Raw genomic sequence first — 25540 nt, 5'->3', positions numbered from 1 at the left:
TCAGCCTTATCAACATTCTACATATGCAAATGTGTTGTGCATATTCACTGTTAGACTAGACTAGTTTAGGTAAAATTCATGGATTAAGGTGGTATTATTCAATAGTTTAATAGCCAGATGGCAGGCACTGCCTTAATTTATGATGAACTTATTTTGCCAATATTGTGGAATATCAAAATGTGTCATCATTATTATATACAATACTCGTAACACTTTTTATTTCACATGTATTCTAATACTAATCCTGCCTGGGGATGGAGTGTTTCCTGTGTATTAAAATAACAGTACCAAATCTGACTTCACTGTAACCATAGCAACGGCTGTCCTCACATTAAAACAACCTTTCTACCAGCACAGATATTTTATAGTGCAAAGAACAGGGTCACAAACAGCAGTGGCACCTGCAGGTAAGGAATATACATGACTGTAATACTATAGTCAGGAAGCTCCTTCGTTATCTTTAAGTTCTGAAAAACACAACTAATGATGATCTATTTTCTGAAATGCAGGTGGAAATTCTACCTCCATCAGTAGTCAAAAGACCTACTTCTGCTCACCTGGAAAGATACTGGTGATTTATCAATTTATTTGTTTTTGCTAATGCTACCTGTAATATTTACATCTTTAGCATAATTTTCCAAATATATATGTTACAGAGCAGCTGTATATATGTTAAAGCAGCTAAATAATTCCAATACCATACTGACTACATTGCAGTATAAATTGGATGTCTCTGAAATTCCTTCTTTAGAGCGTAACAGAATAACTGTTCTCATGATGTAAGGCAGGTGCAGTTCAAGTAGCAGACTGTAACTGTGTGTTTGTGGTGTTAACCTGCTTTGAAATCTCTCCTGTAAACCTTCATACAAAAATCATCTTTGTTGAGCTCTCAAACTACGAGCTTCTATCCTGCAATTAAATCTTGGCCAAATCAGCATTTATTAGATAGACTTTTTACATCAATGCAGCTAATTGAAGTTAGAAGTCTTTGCTTCAAGGGGTATATAAGGAACATACTCAGGACCCATGCTTGTCTTCCAGTTTAGTTTACTGATTTCAACATGGGTATCAAAACATTCAATGATTCATCCAAACCGTTTTACATGTATGACAGGGAACTAATTTTACAGATGCTCTGTATGTTCCCTATCCTCAATTGTAAGCCAAATAGAATCTGAAAATCTGAAAGTCAGATAATCCTTTTACCGTTGTTCCAATGGAAAAGAAAAACCCATGAAAATAATCTCTTCCCTTAGTGATTTAGCTTTCTTTTTAATAGTAACAAAAGCAACACCAACACATAACAAATGAAACTAGTGATACCATTTATTTATACAGATGGAATGCACTCACCCTGATCATACTAGGTCTGATTTTGAAATATATAGCATGAAAGACAAGTTTATAATATTTTAGAAGGCATAAACAACAAAAAAATTCTTTGTTTTACATAACTAGGAGAACTTAAAAAAATAAATAGATCAAACCTGTTATAAAAGAATATCAAGAGAATTATGTCCAACCCAGAGATTCACATCCAAAACCCTCTAAATTGAAACACACAAGACCATCTCTTCTCAATCACATCTAATCTTACTGGTATGCTCTATGTTCTATATTTATACTGATTTACAGTTCCAGTTTACATGAGACCCTATCAATGAAGACAACATAGTATTTCAACTTAGAAACAGCGAAGGAAAAATGAAAAAAATTTGCATGCAACTCATAAATGCTGCCTATAAAAAAGTGAAAACTGTTTAGTAAGCATATAAAAGGTAAATTAAGGAAAAAGTAGAGTAAGTAAACAGGAGTATATTGGCTGCTTAAGCAATGGCTGTGTTAAATTGGTAAATAATTCATTCAGTCATTTTTTTAACAAACAAAAAAAAATTCTTCTAACCCTGCAGCCATACCATCTCCTTAAACCTCTTTTATTAGGCTGTACAAGTCTTTACATGTTTGTATGGAATAGATCCAAGGGCAAATCACAGCAGGTAGTTGGTTTCCTTCTGAATCAGCACTGATCCAATGCTATGTCCTAGTAGCAGGAATACTGTGATACCCTTGAATGACTGACAGTGAAGGCAGAGTCTGACCACGGGATTTCAGTAAGAATCCAGGTACTTTTTCAGAACACAGAGCACTTGCTTGGTACCTAACCAAATTCTGATAAAATAGTCCAGAATTTTATATTTCAGGCCTTTAAGAGAGCAGCTCCAGGTACCATACTACCACCTCAGAGTAAGTTGCTTTGTGGAAGTTGCTGGTTTATACCAAGGGAATCACAACACCCAGTTTACAGGGACAAGGCATTACTTAAAATTTACTGAAGATTATACAACAATGGGGAGCATACAACTTTCACGCACCTGTACAATTATTATCCTCACCATGAATGAACCCAAGAATGAGAGGACGACATGAACCAAATACGGGCTTGCTTCTGTATAAACTCCCGCTAAAACACTGGCCAAGTCTGTAACTGCTCACTGAAAAACGGCCTGTTACCACTGGCTGGCTGCTGGGGCCCATACAAAGCCGTTTTGTCTGTCCTCATACCAGCAGCAGCATAAAAAGCATAGTCCCGTAAACGTTTATATACATCCCGTAACTCAGGACCACGCCGCTGCCAATCCCTCCTCACAGGGCTGCCGAGACCCCTGTGCCCCAGCCCCTCGGAAGCCATTTTGTCCCTAACCGGCACCCAAAGGCACCCACGGCAGGTTGCCCGCGTGACGCGACCTCCCTTCCGCCACGGTCCTGCCGCCATCTTGTGGGAACAGGGCAGGGTTACTTGCGCCGCTCCGAGTTTCCTCTCCTGAGGTAGACTGTAAAGCAAAACGAAAAGCATAATCCTTCCCGCGCCTCGCCCCAAAATACCTAACGGCCGGACTCACGATAAATTCGTAAAGGTTAGCAAACGTGGCTCGACAGATGTATAATGATAGTGAGGCAGCTAAAGCCAGTTCCCTCGTCCCCCTTTGAGGGGAGATCTCTCTCTCGAACAGCGTTGCTATCTACGCGCAGAGGCGGCCCAGGTCTCTCCAATAGTCATAAGGAATACGAGGGAAAAGCGTTCTGCATGTCGTACTGGTGTGAAAGAGAAAGAGACGTGAAACTCGAAACCACGCCCGGTGCCGCCGCCGCCTCCTCCTCCCTGCTCCCAATGCCGGACGTGGCTCCGCTGCTATAGATGAGACGTCCCCGCCGCGTTTGGGTGCGTTATACCTTTCCCTCTTCCCTTCTCTCACACCTCTCTTCCTACTCTCCGCCTTCAGTACAATACACCGTGCCCCGGGATCGGGTCCTCCTGCCCGTCTGGGCCCGCTCCTCAGCGGGGACGCGCTGAGCAGGGTGCGCCCGGCGCAAGTGGGACCTGAGCCCGACCTTGCTTGTGAGGAGAAACGAAACCCGACGCTGTCCGTCGGCCCGAGCCTTTTTTTTATGTTGCAGAGCGGAGTTTCCTCTCGCTTCGTTTTCCAAGTGTGATTTAAAATGACGTAGTTAGAAAGTTGCATGGAAATCTGCATAAACTCCCTGCGGTAAAACCAGTTTTAGGGTTGGTTTTGGTTGTGTTTGTTGGAGTTTTGTGTTTGTTTGTTTTTTGGTTTGGTTGTGGGTTTTTTTAGGAGAACTGGGGTGTCAAACTGGTGCATCTCTAAATGGAAATTAGCGTGGTCACTACTACTTTACACCAAGAACAAACTATTTAAGCCTAACACAGTAACGAGAAATGTGGAAGTTACTGCGGGTTTTCCTTCTTTTCCTTAAGTGTTTCGTACCAAATACTCTTTCTTTTATAGGAGAATGTGAAAGTTGTGGAGTATGCTCCAAACAGTTCAACACTTTGAAAGATGCCAGATGATAACAGACTCAAAACGCAGTTACCTATACATCTTCATGCAAAGCAGAACGCGGAAGCACAAAATGCAGCTAGCGCCTCATGTAGCAACGTAACCTCCTACTCTCTGCCTCTAGCTTAGGGGCTTCCACATTAGCTCATATTGTGAAAGAAAGATAATTTTCCAAATCACAACTACACCCACTGATTTTATATCCTGTTTTGGCTGCTGCAGAGATGAATGTTCAAGAAACAAATGCTGTCAAAAATTACAGACTGTAATTGTGGAGCATGTTTAGTGTGTGAAGTTTCCCTGATTCTCTTCAAAGGCCTTGTTAATATGATATGTTGACTTACTGTTGATACGGAACACTTCTCTTTGTTTTGATAATCACATTAGTATTTCTATATTGTGCAGCATTTGTGTTGCAGTCATGGGAACAAGGATTTCATGCGTGGATTGCATTTTATTTCAACAGCAGAGTAGTTGCTTGACCCTTGTACAAACATAGCAGCCTCCTCTTGTTAATGCCAGCAGGGAGTTACTGGAGCCTTGTGTGTCTTTGTGTGTGAAGTTTTAGTATGTTGTTACTTCCTGCTCCTTGGGGAAAAATAAAAAAGAAAAAAAAAATGTCCCTGATTTTTTGGTTGTATTCTGTATGGACTCAGGGCAGTATGAAATAGTTCAAAAATAGGAGTATAAGTAACTTTTTTAGCTTCATAGAAGCTAATGAACATACAGATATTTTTCTGCTTGTTTTAGTGTGGAATGGAAATTATATGTGGTTTGAGGAGTAAGCATGCTTGCTAATATTCTCAAATGTTTACCTTAAAAAATTTCTTCTTATGAACCTTGTTTACAGTGTGATATCCAGGGTCAAAAGTCAGTGCAGACTTAGACAAATGTGCCTGTGACAAAGGTAGTTTCCTGTGCAGTATGTGAGAAATTCACCACCTTTAAAATCTTACAATTTGTTCAGGAAAGTCTGAAAATTAATGAAACCCAGAAACTTGTATTCAAGTGCACTTTGGTATTATCCCCTTGAGATGGGTTTTCTCTCAGAGTGCTTTTGGGGACAAGAGGACAGATGAGTCACCCTAGAATCAGTCATTTTCTTTCCAGAGACCCTAAGACTAGTTCCTAGAGCCCTTCCTGTGTGAACTGAAGTAGCCAGACTTACAGAAAACTCACCCCTCATCATTTTCCCTCAGCATGCCAGGGGTTTTCCTGATTCTTTGAATACGGGAGGAAAAGATATTTTTTTGTTGTTGTTATTGTTCCGTGCGTAGGCCTGCCCCTTTGACTCATTCTGCTGCAAATGTTACTGACGTGATCTTGCAGTATCCTTTTATCTGTCAGTGGTGATGGTGATGTTAGACTTCAGCTATTTGGAATGATTCTGGATTTTTTATAAATCAGGAATCTAAATGAGAATGTGTAGTACTTTAGGCTCCTTTTTTTCCAACCATCTTCCTGCTCCATAGGCTTTGAATTGAAACCTTTACTCTATACATGAAACATTGAACTGAAGAGGAAAATCTTGAGTGTTTTCTTGCGGTAATATTGGCAAATTACACATGCATATGAATACACAGACTATTGGAGTGGCTTTGTCTCTGAACTTTTTTCTTTCCTTTTCTTTCCTTTCTTTCCAGATAAGCTGGTTTTTGTCTCCTCTTTGTAAGGAATTTATATTCAGTAACTCTTCTCATTGCATGGCCCAGGTAATCTATACTGAAAACCAGGCTGCTGGGCTTTACATTGTCATTGCTTTTCTCTTTTTCTTTAATTATTGCAGCTATGGTAACTGTATCTGTGACATTTGCAAAAGTGATCATATCAGATCGAAGGGTGAAGCATGATGCCCTTCACCTCTCATGGTGAAGTGGATCTGGATCAGACATATGCAGATGGAATGCCCCAGTAGTGTGACATACCTACTATAAAAATATGGTGACATTGGTTTTGGATGAAAGTTATAAGCTATTTTATTTTATACTAAATACTTCATGTTGCTGTTATTCATTCCTCACTCAGAACCTTCGAGGAATGAATGTAATTGACAAATATATGTGCACAGTTGTTTTTCCTTTTCTTTGGAACATCATTCCTGGTTCACTGGACCAGTGGAATCATACAGAAGAATGCATGATCCCAGGTCTTTTTTCTCGGTTTTCACTTCACTAAAATTAGGAAGTAGCCCTGTGCAGTAATTTGTGACGTTGATATTTTTCCAACAGAAAACGAGCTGATGTAATGAACTTTGTCTATGGACCATCATTGGAAAATACTGAATGGAAACCAATGTGTGTTGGATCTGGGTCAGTGATTTGGCAATGGTCTTCCAATGTTCTTGTGGACAGACTTGCATACAGGTAAGAGAGTTTCAGCACTGGAAGTATTGATCAGCTTGTTTTTTATAATGAGCATGTGCTGTATGTTATAAAGGAACTTCACAAAAGTAAAAAATTTATGTGTTTTTTTAAAGGCGGATTATTTTTAATGTAACATATAAATAGTAATTTTGCATGTCTGAAATTTTAACTCTAGGAAATTCCTCCCTACCACACACACACATGCACACCTCCTTTTTTAACTAGTCCTAAAAGATTAGCTAAAATCAACTAGAGTAGCTTAAAAACAAAAAAGTTTGCCCAAAAGTTGTTAAATTCCCATCTCCCTTTAAAGTGAGTCATAAATATGACTTCCTCAAGCTCTTTTGAAAGTCCCAGCTGTACGTACCTGGGAGATACTTTCATAAGATACATTGTTTTGTGCTTCCCCCTTCCTGATTGCATTATGTCATGAAAATAGTCTTTGTCTTTCTGTAGAATTCTCACAAGTGTTTGATGCTAGATTGAAAATAAGAACTTAGCAATGAATATGCTTTTCCTCTGGTAAAAAACTTTACAAAAGACATTCCAGTGCATGGGCACTTCCTCTGCTTATCAGAGGCCTGAAAATTTTCCCACCCTGCCCTTCCACACCAGCTGTACAAGTGATAGCATTGCGGCTCCGTGTGTGAAATCGAACGGGTTCTAAAGTACAAATACTTTGTCTGCTCATTTTGGTTTTGTTGGAAACAAAACTTTTCAGCTTGCTACGCTAAAAATGCTTCGGTCCTGAATATTTGAAAGGGGTAGCTTCTACTGATGTTTCATTTCTGTTTGTGAGGTTTTTTGCTGTTTGTACTCTTTACATTAGGGTTAAATGTTGTTGCACTTCTTAGAGCAAATGGCACATTTAATTCTCTGAAGGCCCTAAATGGTGTGGTGTGATGAGGGAAAACACTGTTTATGCGTGTTCCTTTTGTGTTCTGAAGAACAGAACTGTATCAGAGAGGATAGGTGTTGCTTTTTTCTGGTTGTGTGCTGTGGCAGGAATACTATAATGCTGTGTTTTCTCTAGGTATTCAACACAGTCTGTGTAGAATGCACGTAGGAGGCTGTGATGGGCTTAAGCAGGGTATCGGCAGCCTTGTTACCGTCAGCTGCTGTTGAATGCTCTGTGCTTCTGAAAATGAGCCAAAGTGGCCTCGGTGCTGTTTTGAGGACTCCGTTGCATATACATTGTATCTCGTTTACACTATGGTATGGAAGTGCAGGAGTACCTAAGCTGAGTAATACTTCGGTGTTCTGATGTGGTGGATTTATGATATTTTACAGCTTACCTGTGCTGCCCTTCATTAGCTCCCACTTCCGTTTTGGTTCTCAAGGTGGGACCTTGAGGTCATAGCAGCTGCTTGTGTTATAATCCCCTCGTAATTCAGGCATGCTACCAGCAAGATTAACAGTGCTTCTTTGTTGTTTTTTTTTAAATACTGATGACTTACTATTGTTGCTGTCAGCAACAGCAATAGAGGAGAAAGCTGCTGCAGTCTTTGACTTCATAGAAAATATTGCTCACTGGGATAGATGTAGATAAAGGAGACTTTGTCGTAGGAACTTGAATGTGATATGCTTTTTCAGTGGACAATGGAACCCAATCCATGGCTTTAATCAAATCCAACTCTTACTCCCTTTCTGAGGAAAGTTAGGTCGATATATAAAGTTATTTTTTCATTTAAACAGCATTGGAATGAAAAAAAAAAAAAGGCACTTGTAGATGAGTTTATCATACCTCCTTAATGCATGGACACAATATGTGACATTGTTGATTGTGACTTAGAGAATATGTAACAAAACTGAAAATGCTTTAAAAAATGTTATCCAGGTGCTAGAATCTTTCAGTGTATTAGGCTTTGAAGTCAAATTGGCTTTTGCTTTTCAGAATGGTTTAAACAAAATTATTCAGTATAGTGACTGAACTCCTTGTAAGGTCTGAAATTAGTCTTCAGATTGCTCATTTCACCTTTCTCCATGTAGGCAATGGGGATCAGAGAAGGTTAGATAGAATTTCCATAGTTGGTGGCAGCGGAAATTGAGCATAGCACCCTACTTATTTTGTTAATCACAAGGCTGGGGTTTTTTCTAGGTCTGAATTTTTATTTCAGTTTTCAGTATGGGGAAACATGAATGTCACATAAAGAAAAAGGCAGTCTATGGCTTATCTATACCTTCAGAGTTAACCAATTTGCATACTTAAGGTTGGAATTTTTTCTTTGCATGGTTCTTCGATCTTTTTGAGCATAGCAGGGGTGTGTGGGGAATCCTTAAAACCCCAGTAACACATTCAGATTGTAATCACTTCAAATAATGCTAATAAGTAAGAAAATCCACACATTCCTGAAGTTATAGATAATTAATGTTTTAAAATACTACATATTATATTGTGAATATTTCCTTTATTTTGACTTCTTTTAAGGCAAAATTAAGGCATGTCTGAGAGCATGGAGTTTATATGTGGGTTTTTTTAATTCTTTTGTCTACAATGTGTGTTTACACAACTTCTTAGCTCCTAAAACTCTTCCTGAAGAATGCTTTGAGACTTTTAGGGGAGAAAAGGTGGTGGTGAGCAGGAGGATGGAGGGTTGCTGGGAAGAGGTCAGAGCATTAGATTTAAATTGCAATGGAACTTAACTCTTATTCTCAGAAACACTTGAAATATCACTCATCAGCAAGCTGATGACTTTTGTTTCACTTCCTATGGAATTCACAGACTTGTGTTAAGGTAGTTTTACTTTAAAAAGAACTTCCATTTTTCTTCTGATTAGTATGACCTACCAAATACTTCTTGTTCTGTAATGAACAGCTGGGAGAACCCCTTCAGAACAAGAGGTCTGTGTAGATTACGTTGGTGTTTTAGTTATAAGTGAAGTGCATCAGACAGGAGAGTTAACTGTGAATCAGATCACTGATTTAGTACCTTTTAATTCTCTCTCACAGAACTGCTTATGTAAAAATGCATCTAGTTAAGAATGAACACCAGAGAAGTGCTGTGGTTGACACAGGCTTCACATCATGTTGGCTTTCTGTTTAAAAAACAGTAGGCTCGCAATTTTAAAAGGACAGCAACAAAGTGATGACCAGGTGCCAAGTGCCAGCTGCCCTTATTCACCAAATTGAAGAAGAATTGGATAAAGAAGAAGAAGAGATGATGGTTTTCCTATGCAGAGACCTTGCTCCTGACTTGGCAACTGCCGACCTTAGAGAGCTTTTGGTGGCTTTGAATGAGAGGGAGATACTGTCTTTTCTTGGCTTGTCTGAGCTGTTATACAGAGTTAAGAGGTTTGACTTGTTGAGGAGGATCTTGAAGACTGAGAAAGCAACAGTGGAAGCTAACCTTGCCAGGAGTCTCAGACTTGTCCCTGATTACAGGTAATGTATCTATTTCAGATTTCTAAGCTACTCTATTGTGTTCAAAATATGTGTGGATTGGGTTTTGTGGGTTTTTTTGTGGGTTTGTTTTTCATCTCTTTTTTAAATATGTCTTGGAGGTAAAAGAAAAGCAGAAAAGGGCATCATATCTATAGTTACATTGAGAAGAATATGTCAAGTTTAGTCCCTTAAATAAGCCTTAGTAGCTTCTTACAAGTCATGGCATTAGAAGCATCTGTCTTTAAGGAGTTTATGTATGTTACCCAATAAAACCAGTGATGTTTGCACAGTTCTAGATTAGCAGGTAGAAATGAGGCTATAGAGGAACACCATTAGTTACAGATACTTTCTTTTCTAGTTTGCTTTGGGCACATAGCCTTGTCGTATTATATCCTTTCTTGGGGACCTGTCTCTTACTACTTTTTACTCTGTAGTTTTAAGATGCTTAAATTAAGAAACTCCAGCTATTTTCTTTGAGACACTTCAGAAAAAAATATATGTACTCAAAAGGAAGATTTTACTGTGTTAACTTCTCACTGAAATAAAAACCCTGTAACTACTAGGTAAAAAAGTGAAAGAATTGTCCTGTTGTTTCATTCTCTTGCTTCATCTCTGTTGAAATATTAAGGAGACTTCTGTTTTTCTAGCAGTGGATCTTACATAGCCACTTTGAATATCTCAGGTGCTGATGAGCAAAAGTAGGTATTTTGTAACTGCATCTTGGAGCAGGGTAGGCTTTTTTCCTGTTGTTTAATTGGGAGTGGAATATTAAAAATGGAAAATTGGGAGAAATTGGGTAGGGGTGGGATCTTGCCGAAATCTAATCCTTTAGAAATGTCTCAACTTTATTTCAGGGTACTAATGTTAGAGCTTAATGAGAATCTGGAAAAAGAAGAAGTGAATTCTCTAGTTTTTCTACTCAGAGATTATGCACCTCGAATGAAAATGGCAAAAGATAAGGTAATGTCTTTCTGCTGGTCTTCTCTGGAGCAATGAGAGATTAAAGTAAAAATGGAACTAGCTAGACAGCAAAAGAGGGGAGGCAGTACTGCAAGGGATAGTGAGGCAGGAGTAGACAGAAGTCAGGGAGTGGAAAAAGAGTAGTGGCTTCTATTTCATTTTTGTTTTTCAATTCAAGGAAAGAAGCATCAGAAACAGTAAGAGGGGACAGTGGAGACTTGCTGTAGTGAATGGTGTTAGCATGAACTTCATAGGCAGAAGGCATTAAAAAAAATCTTCAGTTTTACTGATCTGAAAGTTCATATACAAAGGATCTCAAACCAATAATCATATGAAATGTATATTGAATTACAAGGTCACTTTGTGCTCTGCTTCACTTGCAAACGAACAGTTTTATTTTAATTATGAGTTTCTCTGTACATTTGCATTCTGCATATTTGTTTTAAATGCTCTGAGAAAGCAGAGATTCATTAGAGATTCATTCATTCTATGCACACTTGACGGCTCTGCATAGAAAAACAAAGATTTCTGTCGTCTTCCTTTGAGGTTTTTTTCTTTTTCTCTTAACCGAAGAAGGAGAGAGGCCCTGCAAATTCCCCAAAACCTTTCTTACCTCTTGCTTTGTGGCACATGAGGTGACATTCCAAGTGGCTGGCTTTGTAGCAACAAGGAAAAGCAAAACTGTTTCCTCCAAAAGTTTGATTTGTTTTTAAGAATATCACTTCCTAGTTTTAATTTTTCCTATGATAATACCAAGAATTCTTGTTTCCTCCAGATAATTTTCTTAGTTTTTCAGAAGGTAATATCCCTAGTTCTTGAATTTACAACCTTTATGACCTCCCTACGTTGTTTTCTGGGTTGCTTTGTTACTTACAGATAGAAAACAAATTACTGATGTGACAATTTTGTTTTCTGTTGCTATTCTAGAGTTTTCTAGCTCTTGTGATTGACCTGGAGAAGCTAAATTTGGTGGCTCCTAATCAACTGGATTTGATAGAAAATTGTCTTCAAAATATTCACAGGATAGACCTGACTAGGAAGATTCAGAAGTACAAACATGAAGGTAACATGCTGTTTTTGCACTGGTTACTCTTGATAGCAAGGATCAGATGTGCTCTTACTGAAGATAAAATTATGAGTTACAAGTCAGAGTATTTGCATGCTTCACAGATTTAGGCTTTTAAAACGGTTGATATATCGTGGTATATTTCTCTGTGTGTTTCTGTTAAATTTTCAGCTTTAATGTCCGCCGTTCATTCTCAGCCAGTATATGTAAATGCACTTCAGGCATCTCTCCCTAATCTCAGTCTGATTGATCCTCCTTATAATTCAGGGGTAAGTATACAATAAATCAGACAGATCCTTTATTTCTAAATATTGCCAGACGTTGAAAGGGGATTCATCTTTGCAGAGCATAATGAATGAGAGTAACTAAAATATTACTTGGTTTATTTCTCTTACTCCTTTCATCTGCTGGGTTTAGGACCCAATTTAAATGTTCTGACTGAGAAAGATCCCCTTTAAAGAGCTTCTGTGATTTTATTCTGCATCTTGAAAGTTTTTGTTCTGTTTCTTTGTGGAGTAACTTTGCTTTGACTGTTCTTTGCAAAACATTATTATTCTTTGTACTTTTCGACTCTGCAGAGAACGTAGTTTTTTAACTTTGGAAGCTGATGGTTATGGCTTTTTAAGGAGAGATTTTCAGATTTGTGTTTCGTTTTAATCTCATTTAAAAAAAAAATTTAGTATGTCAAGTCATCAAATCCTATTGTATGCAGTATTCTTTATATTTGGGTTAGGTCTGATATTATAGTAGCGTGACCTTAATTAACATCTTTAGCCTTGCTAAATGAATTTGATGAGATTATTTCTGTCATGTGTTCAGTAAATATGTATGTATAAAGCTTATATACAAGACACCAGTGATGCAATTTGTCTTTTCTAACAAAGCCACAACAGCTTTGTTTTCTAGGCTACTAAAGGGAAAGAGTTTGCATTGACTTTCCATGATAATACTGTTATAATTTCCTTTCTAATTCAGTGGAATTTCCTCCCTGCTGCTGTATAGGAAAAAAAAAATTAGCATCTTCAGAGCTTTTTGTTTGTTTGTTTTACTATTTTAGGGTTTAAGCTTTTCTTTGTTGTTCATGACAAGCTGGTAATTTTTTTCTGAGGAGGGAAGGTTTGGGGGTTTTGTTTGTTTGTGGTTTTGGTAAGGTTTTTTTACTTGTTATTTTGTAGTTTTAATTAGCTGACAAATGCAAATCTAAAATACGTAATCCTTTTATTGAGGAACAAAAATACTATTGTGTAATATTTTGGAACACATAATAGTTAATTCTTGAAGGAGGGAGGGAAAATACACCTTTTCTTCATTTTAGGTCCAGAATGTGAACAAAGGAAAAACACAGAATGGACAAAGTTTTATTCTGGGTAAGAGCATTTTATCTGAGTTTTGATAATCTGAAAGAGCCAAATGATGTATTTCATTGTATAAAAAGGATTGTTGTTTGATAGTTGTGTTTATGGCTAATCCAGCTGATATCACCAGGAGCAGAGAGTATTTGGTACCTCTGAAAACTGAGCCTTGCCTTATTATTTGCTTTTGTATTTGCTTTGCTTGTGCTGCCAGATCTTAAAACTTTATTGAAATTGCTTTGAGCTTCCACTGTCACAACTTTTTAACAGAATAAATAGTTTATTAATAAAATAATGGAAAAGGTTGACTAGCCAGCTCTGGAGGCCCATGTAGTGCAGCTGTGCCCATTAAGTCTTGAGTAGGAAGTTTTGGTGTCAGTTCAGAGCGGGACTCTTAGCCAGGCCGGCCAGGAAGTTGTCCAGTGAGTACCAGGTTCTTACCATGTGTGTTGTGTTCATTCTGGAAACCCAAAATACCTCTCAAATATGGTGATTTTTAAAAGAGTTGTCAGCTGAATTCTCTCAGTGTAGGAGAGATTGTTTGGGTTTTTTTGTTTATTCTAGTCAAAAGAAATGTAGAATGCAATCCAAACAACATTTTAGAGGTAAAAATTTTGTGGGGGGTGTTTGGGTTTTTTTCAACTTCAGTAGCACACATAGAAACTAATAGGTCCAGATGAGTGAGAACTTGGCTGAATTAGATAGACGTCTCTTTATAACTGATTTGGTGTCAAAGAAACGTCATTGGTACACACATACTGAGATTATTTCTGTATGTTTCAACTGCAGCAGAACCAGTCCACATGTCCATCCAGGAATCGGGACCAGTGTCACATAAGGTATGCGCTTGTGCATTATGTATACATGTAAATAAAATAAAAACTTCTGCAGGTTAGGTTCTGCACCTTAGCTTTCTTTGTGTTTCATTTTGAGATTTCTGTTAATTGAATGCAAACTGAAGGATGTGTACATCCATATTTTCCTCAGCCATAAACAGGTTCTATGAACTACTTTTGCAGAATGTATTTTTAATATGAAATGGAAGCAGCAGTGTGCAAAATGCATGTACATATGATGTGCACACAGAACTCGCATATTTATTAGTGGAGGCTAAGTCAAAATCTGTTGGAAGTCAGAACTCTTCCGATCTGCATTGGAAATGATGGGGCTTCTTGCATGCAGTAAATTTTGTTCTTTATTCTCTCCCCGTCCGTTGCTCTCCAGGTAGAAGACAGACACACTTTGGGTATTAATGATAAGAATGGACTACTGCTATTTTTGCTAGCTGTCCTGTAGGCCAGGAACCAGGGAGTTACCTATAGCAGATTGATTATAATTTTTTAAAAGGGAGAGGAGTTGTGATAGGATTGTTACAGATGATTTAGGAACAAGGAGGTTGTTCCACTAACTAAGGAAAGAAATACTGCTCTGATGAGCAGTGCCTGCTTGCGTACCTGAAGAACACAGAAGTTGTCTACGTTTATTGTGCTGGCAATATAACGCTTATAGCTCCTAACATCTCAAAAGCAGTTACACTTAAGGAAATTAATTTGGAAGTACTATAAAAAGGATCATTGCTGCCATAGTCCAAGTCTTTAAGAAACCTCTCCACCCCATACAGGTTTGGCTTTTGTGTTTTTTGTTTTGGTTTGGGTTTTTTGGGTTTTTTTACATTTGAAGATCTGTTCAGAGTTGAGGTTTGGTCTCAAACTTGCTTCTCTCATTTCTGGTACAGTCCTAGTCATTGTTTAAGGATCATTATGGTAGTAAGATTGCACAAGGACGCAAAAATTAAGCCTGTATTAGAAATCGGAGGAAAAAAATACTACTCCATGTGTCATGTTTGGGTTTTTTTTGTTATGTAGATAAGACATATTACATCCCAGTAGATAGACTTCTGCTAGCTACTCAGTGGAAAAACAACAGAATGTAATTGTATAGATCTGAGGTGAATTTGAGAAAAGAATCAAGTCTGTGTGTTGAGAGAGTGACTTACTAACATAGTATTTGTCCTTCACATTCCTCAGGTGTATGATGATCAATACAGAATGCAAAGTCAGCCTTTAGGAATATGCCTGATAATAGACTGTATTGGCAATGACACAGGTAAGTCTCTGGAATTTGAAGTTCCTTATCTTGTTAATCTCGGATAATTAGAAAAATTTAGTATAAAGAATATAATATACGTTTACCAGCTAGACTAGGGTAATGTTGTCCTAGTCAGCTAGTCTATCAATCTATCAATTCTAGTAAGTTTTCTAAAGCAGAGAGTTGGAAGGCCCAACCTGAGGTTAAAGTCAACTGTCCTAACCATTGCAAACAATGGGGTTTTTTGTGGGGTTTTTTGGCGCAGAATCTCTGAAAGAAAGAACTTACAAGGGGATAAACTGAATTTTGGGAGGAAGAAAAAGGATGTTCAGAGACCAACAAAATAGTTAAGCTACAGTCATACAGCAGGTTATTGGCAGAGATGGTAAAGATAGTGTTTCCCACCAGTTAACAAAACCAAAACTGTTGCGGATTTGCTGTGTAATCATATCGGACACCACAGATTTTGAATAGCTGAAGGCACGTGGTCCTTTATTAATAATGCACCTAGGCTTCTGTTATATCTCACACAATGTAACTGAAACCATCACCATAGCTTTAAGGGGAAGGGAATTTTTCTTCCTTCCCTCTTGGTTTAGTTTAAAAAAAAAATTAATAAAAAAAATTTGCATGTAAAATTCAACGTAGTCAGTGACGTGGTTAAAATGTGGGTTTTTCCTGATTGCCTTCCTAGAATCAAAAAATTAGATTCTTGCATAAGCAAAAAAAAAAAAAAAACCCCATTCTCTAATCATTGGAATACGTGAGGCTAAAAATAAAAATTAAGAGAGTGGTTGGAGTCAGTTCTGTAATAGACTAGGAGATGTAGGGGCAGAAGAGGGTTTGTGGGCATATCTTTTCTCTTACTCATAACTAATGGTCCAGCAGATGGACCAACTTAAAATTATTGATGTAGTTGTTGAAGAGAAGTGGATGCAGAGCACAGGCACAAAGTAAAATTTTGATGTTTGTTTGACAATAGTATTTTAGGTAAATGATTTAAATAAGACACTTGGTTTCCCATTAGGGTAACAGGAACTAGAACTGATTGACAATCCTGCCATGTGTGAAGAAGAGGGACAAGGAAGGCACTTAACTCAGTTACATGCAACTGGGAAGCATCCTTGGGATCTGATTTCGGTCTGTCCTACCAATGACCTCTGGGCAAAAAAAAAAAAAAAGAACAAGGTTTCAATTGCTGCATGTACAAATTAAATTGTTCAATCTAAAGCACTTCTTCATTTCTACTCTTAAACAAAAAAAAAATGTTGACTTTGCCCTGAGAGGAAAATAAAACAAAAGACAGCCTGCCAAGGACTGAAAGACTGGCGGGTGGCAGCTCTTGGGATCAAACACGCTGCTCTGTCCTGTTGCCTGCTTCTTTACTTTCCTGCTGTTCTCTCTTTTGTGGTAGCTTTAGAGAACAAAAGACCCTTTTGATGCAAGAAACTTATTATGCACCTTTAATCTGGAAGGTAGCGTGATAGTCTGCTCCAGTACCAAAATAATTACTTAGTACTTGGAGTTCTGTTTCTTAAAAGCAAATGCATAAAGGATTAATAGAGAAATTTTCAGTGTGGAGAGCTAAAGAGAATACGTGTGAAAATAGCCTTGTTTACAAAAAAAAACTCATTAAATTTCATTGTCTCTAATGGGATATAGCATGTGCTGACCTGATTTATTGAACAAGAATGTTTTCCTATGCCAGGTTTGAGTTCTTTAAATTAAACAGTAAGTATAAAAGCAGATAAAGCATGTACACTGGAGAAAAAAGGAAGTAAAGAAGGAACTGCTATGTCAGCACAGTCTTCCTTAGAAGGCACAGATCTTTTGCACAGGCAATATACTGTGCAGATGCCTTTGTCATAGTAATTCCTACTAAATACAAAGATGTGCACAAAATTAAAAAAAAGATCAATGCACGTGCTCTTCATAAGCTCATATGGTCATTTCAGTACTTGTACAAGAACAGAAAGTGTAAATGTGATAGAGGAAGCCTGCTGACTGGAAAGAACAAAAATGGGTTACATGTTTAGCATCTGCATATCAGATACACCTACAAATCATGGCTTTGCTGTTATGCCAAATGTTTGCATTAGATGCAGAAGCAATTAAATCATGTGTATGTCTCAAATGTTTAATGTCACCAGTGCATCACAGCATTAATATGATAGAAAGCAAGGATTTCACTGAAATACATTACTGTGCTAGTGAGATTCAGGAGAGGCAGGGCATACAGCATTGCTTGAAAGGAGTCTGTTAGACATTCAGTACTGTGTAGAGTTGTTGTGCCACACAACTTCTGAAGTCTGAAAATACCAAAGAAAGAGAAGAGGGCAAGGAGAACGTTAGGAATTGTATTTGTGGTGTGCGTTAGGGTCTGTAGCTATCCCAAGATTAAATCTGAGGAAGATGAACCAATAATAGATACTGTAGGATCAAGGAATACAACAACTGAAAATACCCAGTGTAAACAATATTAATTTATCAGATGCTGATAAAATTCAACTGAAATCATCTTGCTGTTTTGTAAATAGAGTCTTGCTGTTTTGTAAACAGCTACTTTTCACTTTTCCATTTGGAAACAAATTTTTATCCTTACATTGTAAACAATCAAAGGGAAAAAAGGCTAATTTTTTATGTAGAGTGGAAATGCTCAAAAATCAGTGGAGGTTTGTTGGGGGATGATTACTGTTGAAGAAACAGATGTTTTCTGATCTCAGGTTGCAGCATATAATGCTGTGTTTCGTCTTGCCTTAAAGTAAAATTGCAGTATCCAAAGCTTACCATGTATAATTTCTGATTCAGTGTTAAACTAAGGTATCGGCTCTAAGTTTGTTGTGTTTAAATTTTTTTTAATTGTGACACTTAGAGTGTGCGTATGGTCTAAGGTGACGACAAGTTTTGTATCTTTGTGTGTATGTGTACATGCTAGTGAGATAAGTAATTATAGGATAAGCTCTCTTGTTGCCTTAACTCTTGTTTTTCCTATGTGCTGCTGCCCTCTAATGGATTAAGTGCTTCATCGAGTATATAATGGCTAAATGATATTAATACTGGATCTTCCACCTGGATTTTGAGAGCATGTTTTATTGCCTAAAATAGAGGGAATTTTCCTTTTTATTTCCAAATAAAATAATGCATGGAGAGTTTTTGAATGATACTACAAAATTTAATCAAACGAACAGAACTGGAGTGAAACTATAGTTTATCATGGTACAGTTTATCACCTTGCTATAGTATAGAGTTTTTACTTTCCCTTCTGAGGAAAGTTACAAGTTCTGTTCTTTTTGAGAACAATGTGGGTGTACAACTCCTGTTTTGCTTCCAGTTACCTCTGAAATAGCCTCTGCTAATTAGGGATTGTTAGACTTTTGAAGTCAAAGAACAGTCTAGCTTCCTGTGTCTGTAAGGCATTTTACATAAACATGACACTTGATATTTCCTGTCATATCAGAAACTGTGCATGGGCAATGTATATGTGGTTTATACTAAAGGTACGATGCTACAGTTATGAGTCATAGTAGTAGCTTGTGGTTCTCTGAAACTTAAGAAATATCTGTGGTTTTAACCACCATGTATCTGGTTTCAGTCCTATATTAGTAAACATCCAAAGTAGTTATTCAGAGCATAGCACATTTTCGTGCAGTACAGTTTAACACAAATACAACAGAGTTAAATCTTGATTTTTGGCTATCTACAGTTTTAATTTCTAACACGTTTAAAAGGGTTCATTGTTCAGCTTTTTTTCCCCTGAAAATGTCATTCTGTCACAGTTAAGACTCCAATGTCCATTCTCCACCTGGAACTCATCGCTTAAAGTCTGTTTTATATAAAAGGAAGCATAAATTCCTGCAATAGGTTCCTTTTTGACTGATGAAAGGAAATCTCTGTGTTTCCTATGCAGTTCTGTATAATAACCATTACTAGTAATTTTGACAAGTTAAAAGGTGAAAGAATCCGATGCTATCCAGGTCACTCCTTACCATTTCAAGAATGGTCTGTGTGAAGCATTTCTAATGTTTTCTCCTGCCCGATATTTTAAGTCCTAGGAACGTGGGATACTGGCTCTAAATGAAAGTATGAAAGTATCTGGGGAATTTGGAATGGATCACTTGTCTTTGCTGTCACGAAGCACATAACTCATATTAAAGACAACATGCATCTAGCACTATAACTATGTAATGTACTGTGATCAACATCAAATACTCCCAATTTTTTAATAAACATTTCATCACAATATTAATCATAAATATTTTAAATATTTCCATTAGCAAAGTACTGTAAATGCTGTAATTCAAGATAGTTGAGATTGAGCCTTGATGTGCTGTGATTTAATTACATCTTCTTTTTTTTAGATTTGTTGGAAGATACCTTCAGAGACTTAGGCTATGATGTTCGTTGTCACAGATACTTAAATATGAATACCATGAATCAAACGTTGGTTGAAGTTGCAAGGTTGCAGAAGCACAGAAATTGTGACAGCTTCATTTGCGTATTGGTCAGCCGTGGAAGTCCTCAGAGCATCTTCTGTACAGACCATACCTTTTCTGGATTCCCCTTGGAACAAATAAAGAAATACTTTACAGCAGACTCATGTCCTGAACTCCTAGGAAAACCAAAGCTTTTTTTTATTCAGAGCTATATTGTGCCAGAAAATGAGCAAGAATGTACTAGTCTGTTGGAAGTAGATGGGAATGATGAGAAAATCATTGGTAATGCAAAAATCCCTTGCAAAGTCACTATCCCCCCAGTAGCAGACATCTTCTGGAGTCAGTGCAAGGTGGATGTGTCTACACTAGAAAAATCTCCAAGTTCATCCTCATATTATCTGCGTTGTCTGGCTGAGCTACTCCGCAATCCTCATAAAAGGTAAATAAAACAAAGATGAAAAAATAACCCTTTTCCTATGACAGCCCTGCTTTCCTAGAGAAAGAGAAACCTTAAGTTTCATTCCATCTGGTCCTGAAAAGTGTCTTCATGCTGTGTCATAGGTTAAAAGACAAGTATACCTGATCTTGGAATGATGGCACAGGAAGGTAGTCTAAAGTAGGAGTGAAGTTTCTGATTCTGGACAGTAAAATGAAAGTGGTTTATGGCAATGGGGCTTGCAGAGTGAGAAAGGAAGAACCTGTCCTGGTTAATGTATGTCAGTGCTTTAAACAGGATTGGAAATAGTCCTTCTCCAAGGAAACTAGGCACACACCAGGCTTCAGTCAAATTGAGGATTGCGTTTTATCGTTACAAAGGGCTCTGCTTGCAAATATAAAAAGTCAGTGCCTAAGTTTGAGGAAAAGGCAGTTGAAAGGGAAGGATTTTGTCCTTTCTTTATATCTAATTAACCTCCCACTCAGGGAGCCACTAGACTGCCAATTGTAATCTTGAATTTAAACTATCAGAAAACTTTAGTCTATCTAGAGAGATTATCAAAAGGAATTTGAGCAGAGACATTTGGATTTATAAAGGTTTTCTTTGTACAATTGACTTAACAGGGAGTTAGCAACTGTTTTACAAAGTAGTTGTGTGGTTAACATTTAGTACCTTTTTTACAAACCCTAAAACCTTGTAATGAAATCACAGTTTATCGTGTCAGCAAAACCAATATCACAATGGTGATTTGGGTTATAACAGATTGTCTCCAAAATGCATAATCAGCCTTGGATTTTAGAGGTATAACCTCTGCAATAAAGTCTGAAATTTGAAATTTTCTCCTTGCTGAATCTGAAGTTGTGTCCTGTCTTGAGGATTCTTATATGGTGTCTTGCTTCATTCTCTAATAGAAATCTTTTGCTTTTGTTGCTGCAGGAAGCTCTCTATATTAGATATCCATACGGAACTGAATGGAAAAGTCTATGAATGGAATAAGACCACTGACCCAAGCCAACAATACTCACTTCTGCTCCAGCACACACTGAGGAAGAAACTTTTTCTTTCTCCCACTTAGCTGCTATTGGAAAGGACACATCTGAAGTGTCTAACAAGAAACATTTACTATGATTCAGACAGTTCCACAAATACTTTTACTTTATGCGTTGTTATTGCATGTGTATCTAAAATTCCTATTGCTTCCAAATCCAGGGATTTAGAAGCATTTTGGTATGTTAAGGCACTAGACTTTATATTTTAATACAGGAGGTTCTGAAAGCTTGGACGAGAATGGCAGCTATCGTATAGCACTGCAACAGATCTTACAACCAAGTACTAAAGGTAAACAGTGTAAAGAACTCTAAACTGTATAGCTATTGGGTTTTCCAGGGTTTTGTGGTGTTATTGTTTCATTGGTGGTTTTTTAGCATAATTATTAGTAGTGCACAGATCTAGGTTTTTCTATTGATGCATAAAACAAATACAAGCTAGTGCAAAACACTGAAATTCACTGGGTGCTTTCCCCAGAACCTAATAATGGAAAATGTGTCGGGAAAGAATGCCTACTCAGCAAGGCCAGTTCTTCATTAACAAGTTCTGGCTTGTGTGCCTCCCCAGACTAGCAAAACAGTAGGAGATAAGGTCTTTTAAATAATTTGGATTCCATCTATCTACTGCATTAGAAGTTGTGATCCACCCAGAACCTCATGACATCAGTGCTGTCCACAGTACACAAGGGTATATGTTAAAAAATGAGAAAGTCTGCTATGTTTTGGGCTAACTATGTTTTCCATTAATGAAAAATGAGTCTACATGCAGCAGGGCTTTCCAGTAATCTACCACACGGCTAAAAAAATGTGCCATTTTGGCAGATGTTTTGTGGAAGCTGAAACATGATTCACACTTGTTGCACCAGGCACAGTTGTAAAAGTATGCTTTATGATATTTGAACTGTGTCATGTGGCAGCCACTGGCTCTTAAGACTGGATTAAATTCAACACCCCACACTCACCGCTTTTGCTTTATGAAAAATGGTATGTCTTTATTAATTGATTATTATTTTTTCAAGTTGCCCTCATTCTTCTGAAAAAGACATGACTGAAAATTGTCCTAAATACAGAAATTTTTCTGATCTCCAGGGGATCAGATGCCTAACATGAACAGTTCAGTTAACGTGCTTGTTATACAACAGTATAACCTGGATGAGGTGTATTGACATTTATTGTTACTGAATTTGTGGCATTCTGTTCCCTCCTAACGCAGGCCACTTGCAAATTTTTAATACTCCTAATACAGTCTCCTGTCCAGAAAAAAAATTCAAGGCCTCAGCATGCCTTGCTTGGTTTCTGCTGTAGCTACACGATACATCCTTCTAGCATGCATTTCATGCGAGCAGAAAGGAAAGGAGTTTTTGCTGATACAGGGTATTCTTGATATCTTGATATGCAAATATACGGCAAAAAGATTTTTTTGGTAGTGTAGTTGCATTTGATTTGAGCAAAAAACAGGTGTGCTTACCAGCAACAATGCTTTTAATTGTAGACCAAGTCTAACAGGCAACTAGCGTACTGATTCTACAGATTGTATACTATAGGTATACATTAGTATGTTGATAAAAATTAGGAGGGCTTAGCCAGTAAATTTACTCTGGTAGCAGTGACTTTTTATTCCTTGATATTATGTTGTACTACTTAGGTGTTGGCTTGACATCATTGTTATTAACTTTTTTTCTTTGAAACCAGGCTTCTTAATTCAGAGGAAAAAAAATTTTCACGTAGCTTCTATAACTGAAAGTAAAAATAATTTTCATTTGGCAAGGAGTAGATACCAAAGTCTAACAAGTGCTCAGGAGTCCTTCCTTGTTACATGACGTAGACGCAGTCTCCTCCTGGCTTAAGAGGCTCCTAAACTGCTGATTGATGAGGATTGTTAAGAGTATACCAAGGGGAGAAACCCACTGAACATGTTTTGCCTTATAGTCTTTATCCATATAAAATGTAAATGTTAAAATATGTATTTATTTATATTATTGTATCATTTTGTATAATATATAAAGTACATTTTATGTCATTGATTAAATCTTCACTTGTTCATTCGTTATCTTTCTTTTAATTTTGTATTCAGTTTTATTTGCATGTTGACTCTAGAAAGTTACATACATGGTTGTGATGAGAAGAAATTTTTGCACAATTCAGAAGAATAATTCACCTGTATTGCAAGCCTTGCATCCCATACTTTTCTCTTTCCACTTCATAAGCTATAGTGTCCTCTCTAATACAACTATATGGAAACTTTTTAATAGCTTTGAATTGGGAAATGCAACCCAAAATTTTATGTTAAACTATGGGTACATTATTTGTGTTACTGTAATTTTATGTAGGCACAGGCATAAGAGGAAAAATAGAAAATAATATTTTGCAAAATTCCAACATTCTCTAAATGCTTGTTCTGTATGAGTATTAAAGTAAAAATACTAAATCAAATTTCATTATTATAGGTTTGGAAATAGATGCATCATAGTGGGGCAGGGAGGGTGGGCAGGCCTTCTTTTCAGTTTGCTGTTTTTTAAGAAAGGGCCTATTGAACTGGTCCTTTTCTTAAACTAATGTCATATTGCTTCTGGCTTTAAAAGTACTTTGTATCTTAAAATTACATTCATATGCATTCCACACAATCACATAGAGAACTTACTGCATTGCATCAACAGAAGGGTCTGTATATATGTGACAGGTAATAAAAACAGCATTCATTTCTAACTGTGAATATTTAATAACTGACTATCTTACAATAAAATAAAGCACAAGTGTAATTTTGAAACTCTACCTTGCTGATGTTCAGTGGGGTAAGAGAAGGATTATAAAATGACAGATTTGGAATCTTAGAAGTTACTTCCTGTAGTAGCTGGTAAAAGAAGCAAATGGTATGAAATAGGTATGTTTTCTGTGGTTGTAGAAATCAGATGTGATTCCTAGTTATCATATGTATCTATGTGATGTTAATAAATGTGATTTCTTTCACAAACTAACTTCACTTTTTCCTATTTCCCTTACTAGCTTTTACATGTGATGAGTACTTCTACTGCCTTGCAGACAACCAAAAACAGGGAGAGTGGAACCAAGAGGAGGCAGAGAGATGAGGGAAAGAAATATGGAAATTTCAAGCAGGAACAAGAAGGGTAATGGTAGGGAGAACCAAGAGAAGAACGAGTAGGGAAAAGAAGATTTGGAGGAGAAATACAGCATCAGTATTGGAAGGACGAAGAAAAGAGAAAAGGGAGAAAGGAAGTAAGAATAATAGTGGCTATCCTTATAAGATCTAAGAGTGTGGTGGGGTTTTGTGGGTTGGTTGGTTTAGGTTTTTTTGAATGATGCTGTATACAACTATTTACTTAAAGTATTAGCAATAGGATATACTCTGTTTCTGATAGTTTTGTGACAATCTAGATTTGGTGTGGGGGTTATGAGGTGTACAGGTTCTTCACCTTAGTGAAGTCCTTGTCCCTTCCCTTTAGAAATGATGAAGAAATGCTGTTTTGAGAACTGTAGTGGCTCCTGTAAATAACCCTTGCAGTGAAAAAGTCTCTTTTTGTCAGGCTGCTTGGGTCAAAAGTGGTCACAGCCCTATAATGACCAAAGAGTTGTAGGGATACGTTATGTGTTGTGCAGCATTTGTGGATGTCAGATACTAATTTTCTACGCTAATGTCTTCACCCTCAGTAGATTCTTAAACCATAGCAGTACCTGATTCTGTAATCATTCATCCAAGTATTTATTGCCTTGATATCTCTTTAAAGAGTTGTGTGGGGGTAGATTTGATTCCCTGCATAGTGAAAAGTAGCATTGAAGTCAGTATTTATTAGCATGTAGGAGTTTTGTGATGCCAGGAGTTGTCTCGTCACTTCTCCCATAGTTTTTTTTTGTCCTTCTATACCGGTGATAGGGACTGTCTGTTCTTGCTGTACTGTGGACCTAAAATTTGAATCTGGAAAATGACTGGATGCAGGGTCTAGGTTGCATTAAGCTGTTCATGTATTGCAGATACAGTGGTTGAACGATACCAAACTTCTGTTCAGTTGCCAAAAGAAAAGGGGGGAAAGAATTAATTCTGGATCCATCATGAGTTTAGGGTATTAGCACAGGAACATAAAAACTAACATGCTGGTGAAATTCCGTGGTCGTGGACTGCCAAAATGTCTAGTTTTCAGAACCTGCTGTTGAACAAGATAAAACAAGCCACTCCTCCTCTGCTCCTGTGTCGTCAGTGCTTGGAACAAGCCTGTCAGACTCACTGCTCCAGGGCACTGAATTTCAGTTTTGCTTTCTGATAACTGAAACAAACATTTGTTATACTTCTGTATGTGCTGTGTATATGGAAGAGGGAATAGAGAATTGGCAGAATATAGATGATGCCTTTCAGTGGCTCAGAAGGTCTACCCAAGAGGCAGGAGATTCTGTGGTGTTTTGCACCAGACTTCTCTCAGCCACCTACATTAACATGACTGAGTGATAAATCCAGTTTACTTTGTACTGTTATATATTTGTGTCTTCAATGGTTGCCAACTCATTATCCAGAAAAGAAATTAGGTTCAAGAGGAAGTTCTGGTACTAA

At 37.4% G+C, this 25540-nt stretch overlaps 1 protein-coding gene across 1 annotated transcript; it reads left to right on the top strand.

Annotated features, from left to right (window-relative positions):
* The first annotated feature begins 2776 nt into the window (after positions 1-2776).
* CFLAR (CASP8 and FADD like apoptosis regulator) lies at positions 2777-23025 on the top strand. Its single transcript, XM_074145017.1, has 11 exons — positions 2777-3220; positions 6086-6220; positions 9170-9601; positions 10456-10561; positions 11489-11624; positions 11799-11896; positions 12943-12994; positions 13769-13818; positions 15007-15085; positions 19426-19939; positions 20873-23025. The coding sequence occupies exons 3-11, from the start codon at positions 9306-9308 to the stop codon at positions 21009-21011; spliced, it is 1470 nt and encodes a 489-aa protein (XP_074001118.1). The 5' UTR covers positions 2777-3220; positions 6086-6220; positions 9170-9305; the 3' UTR covers positions 21012-23025.
* Positions 23026-25540: the final 2515 nt, after the last annotated feature.

The sequence above is a fragment of the Numenius arquata genome, chromosome 3 (genome assembly GCF_964106895.1).
Source record: "Numenius arquata chromosome 3, bNumArq3.hap1.1, whole genome shotgun sequence".
Classification (NCBI taxonomy): domain Eukaryota; kingdom Metazoa; phylum Chordata; class Aves; order Charadriiformes; family Scolopacidae; genus Numenius; species Numenius arquata.
This window is presented reverse-complemented; position numbering and strand designations above follow the sequence as displayed.

Bases quoted from the DNA above. Each gene is read 5' to 3' on its own strand.
- CFLAR (XM_074145017.1), top strand. From the start codon at position 9,306: ATGACCAGGTGCCAAGTGCCAGCTGCCCTTATTCACCAAATTGAAGAA. The intron at 11,625-11,798 runs GTAACATGCTGT...TTAAATTTTCAG, and splicing joins TCAGAAGTACAAACATGAAG to CTTTAATGTCCGCCGTTCAT. The intron at 19,940-20,872 runs GTAAATAAAACA...TTGTTGCTGCAG, and splicing joins CTCCGCAATCCTCATAAAAG to GAAGCTCTCTATATTAGATA.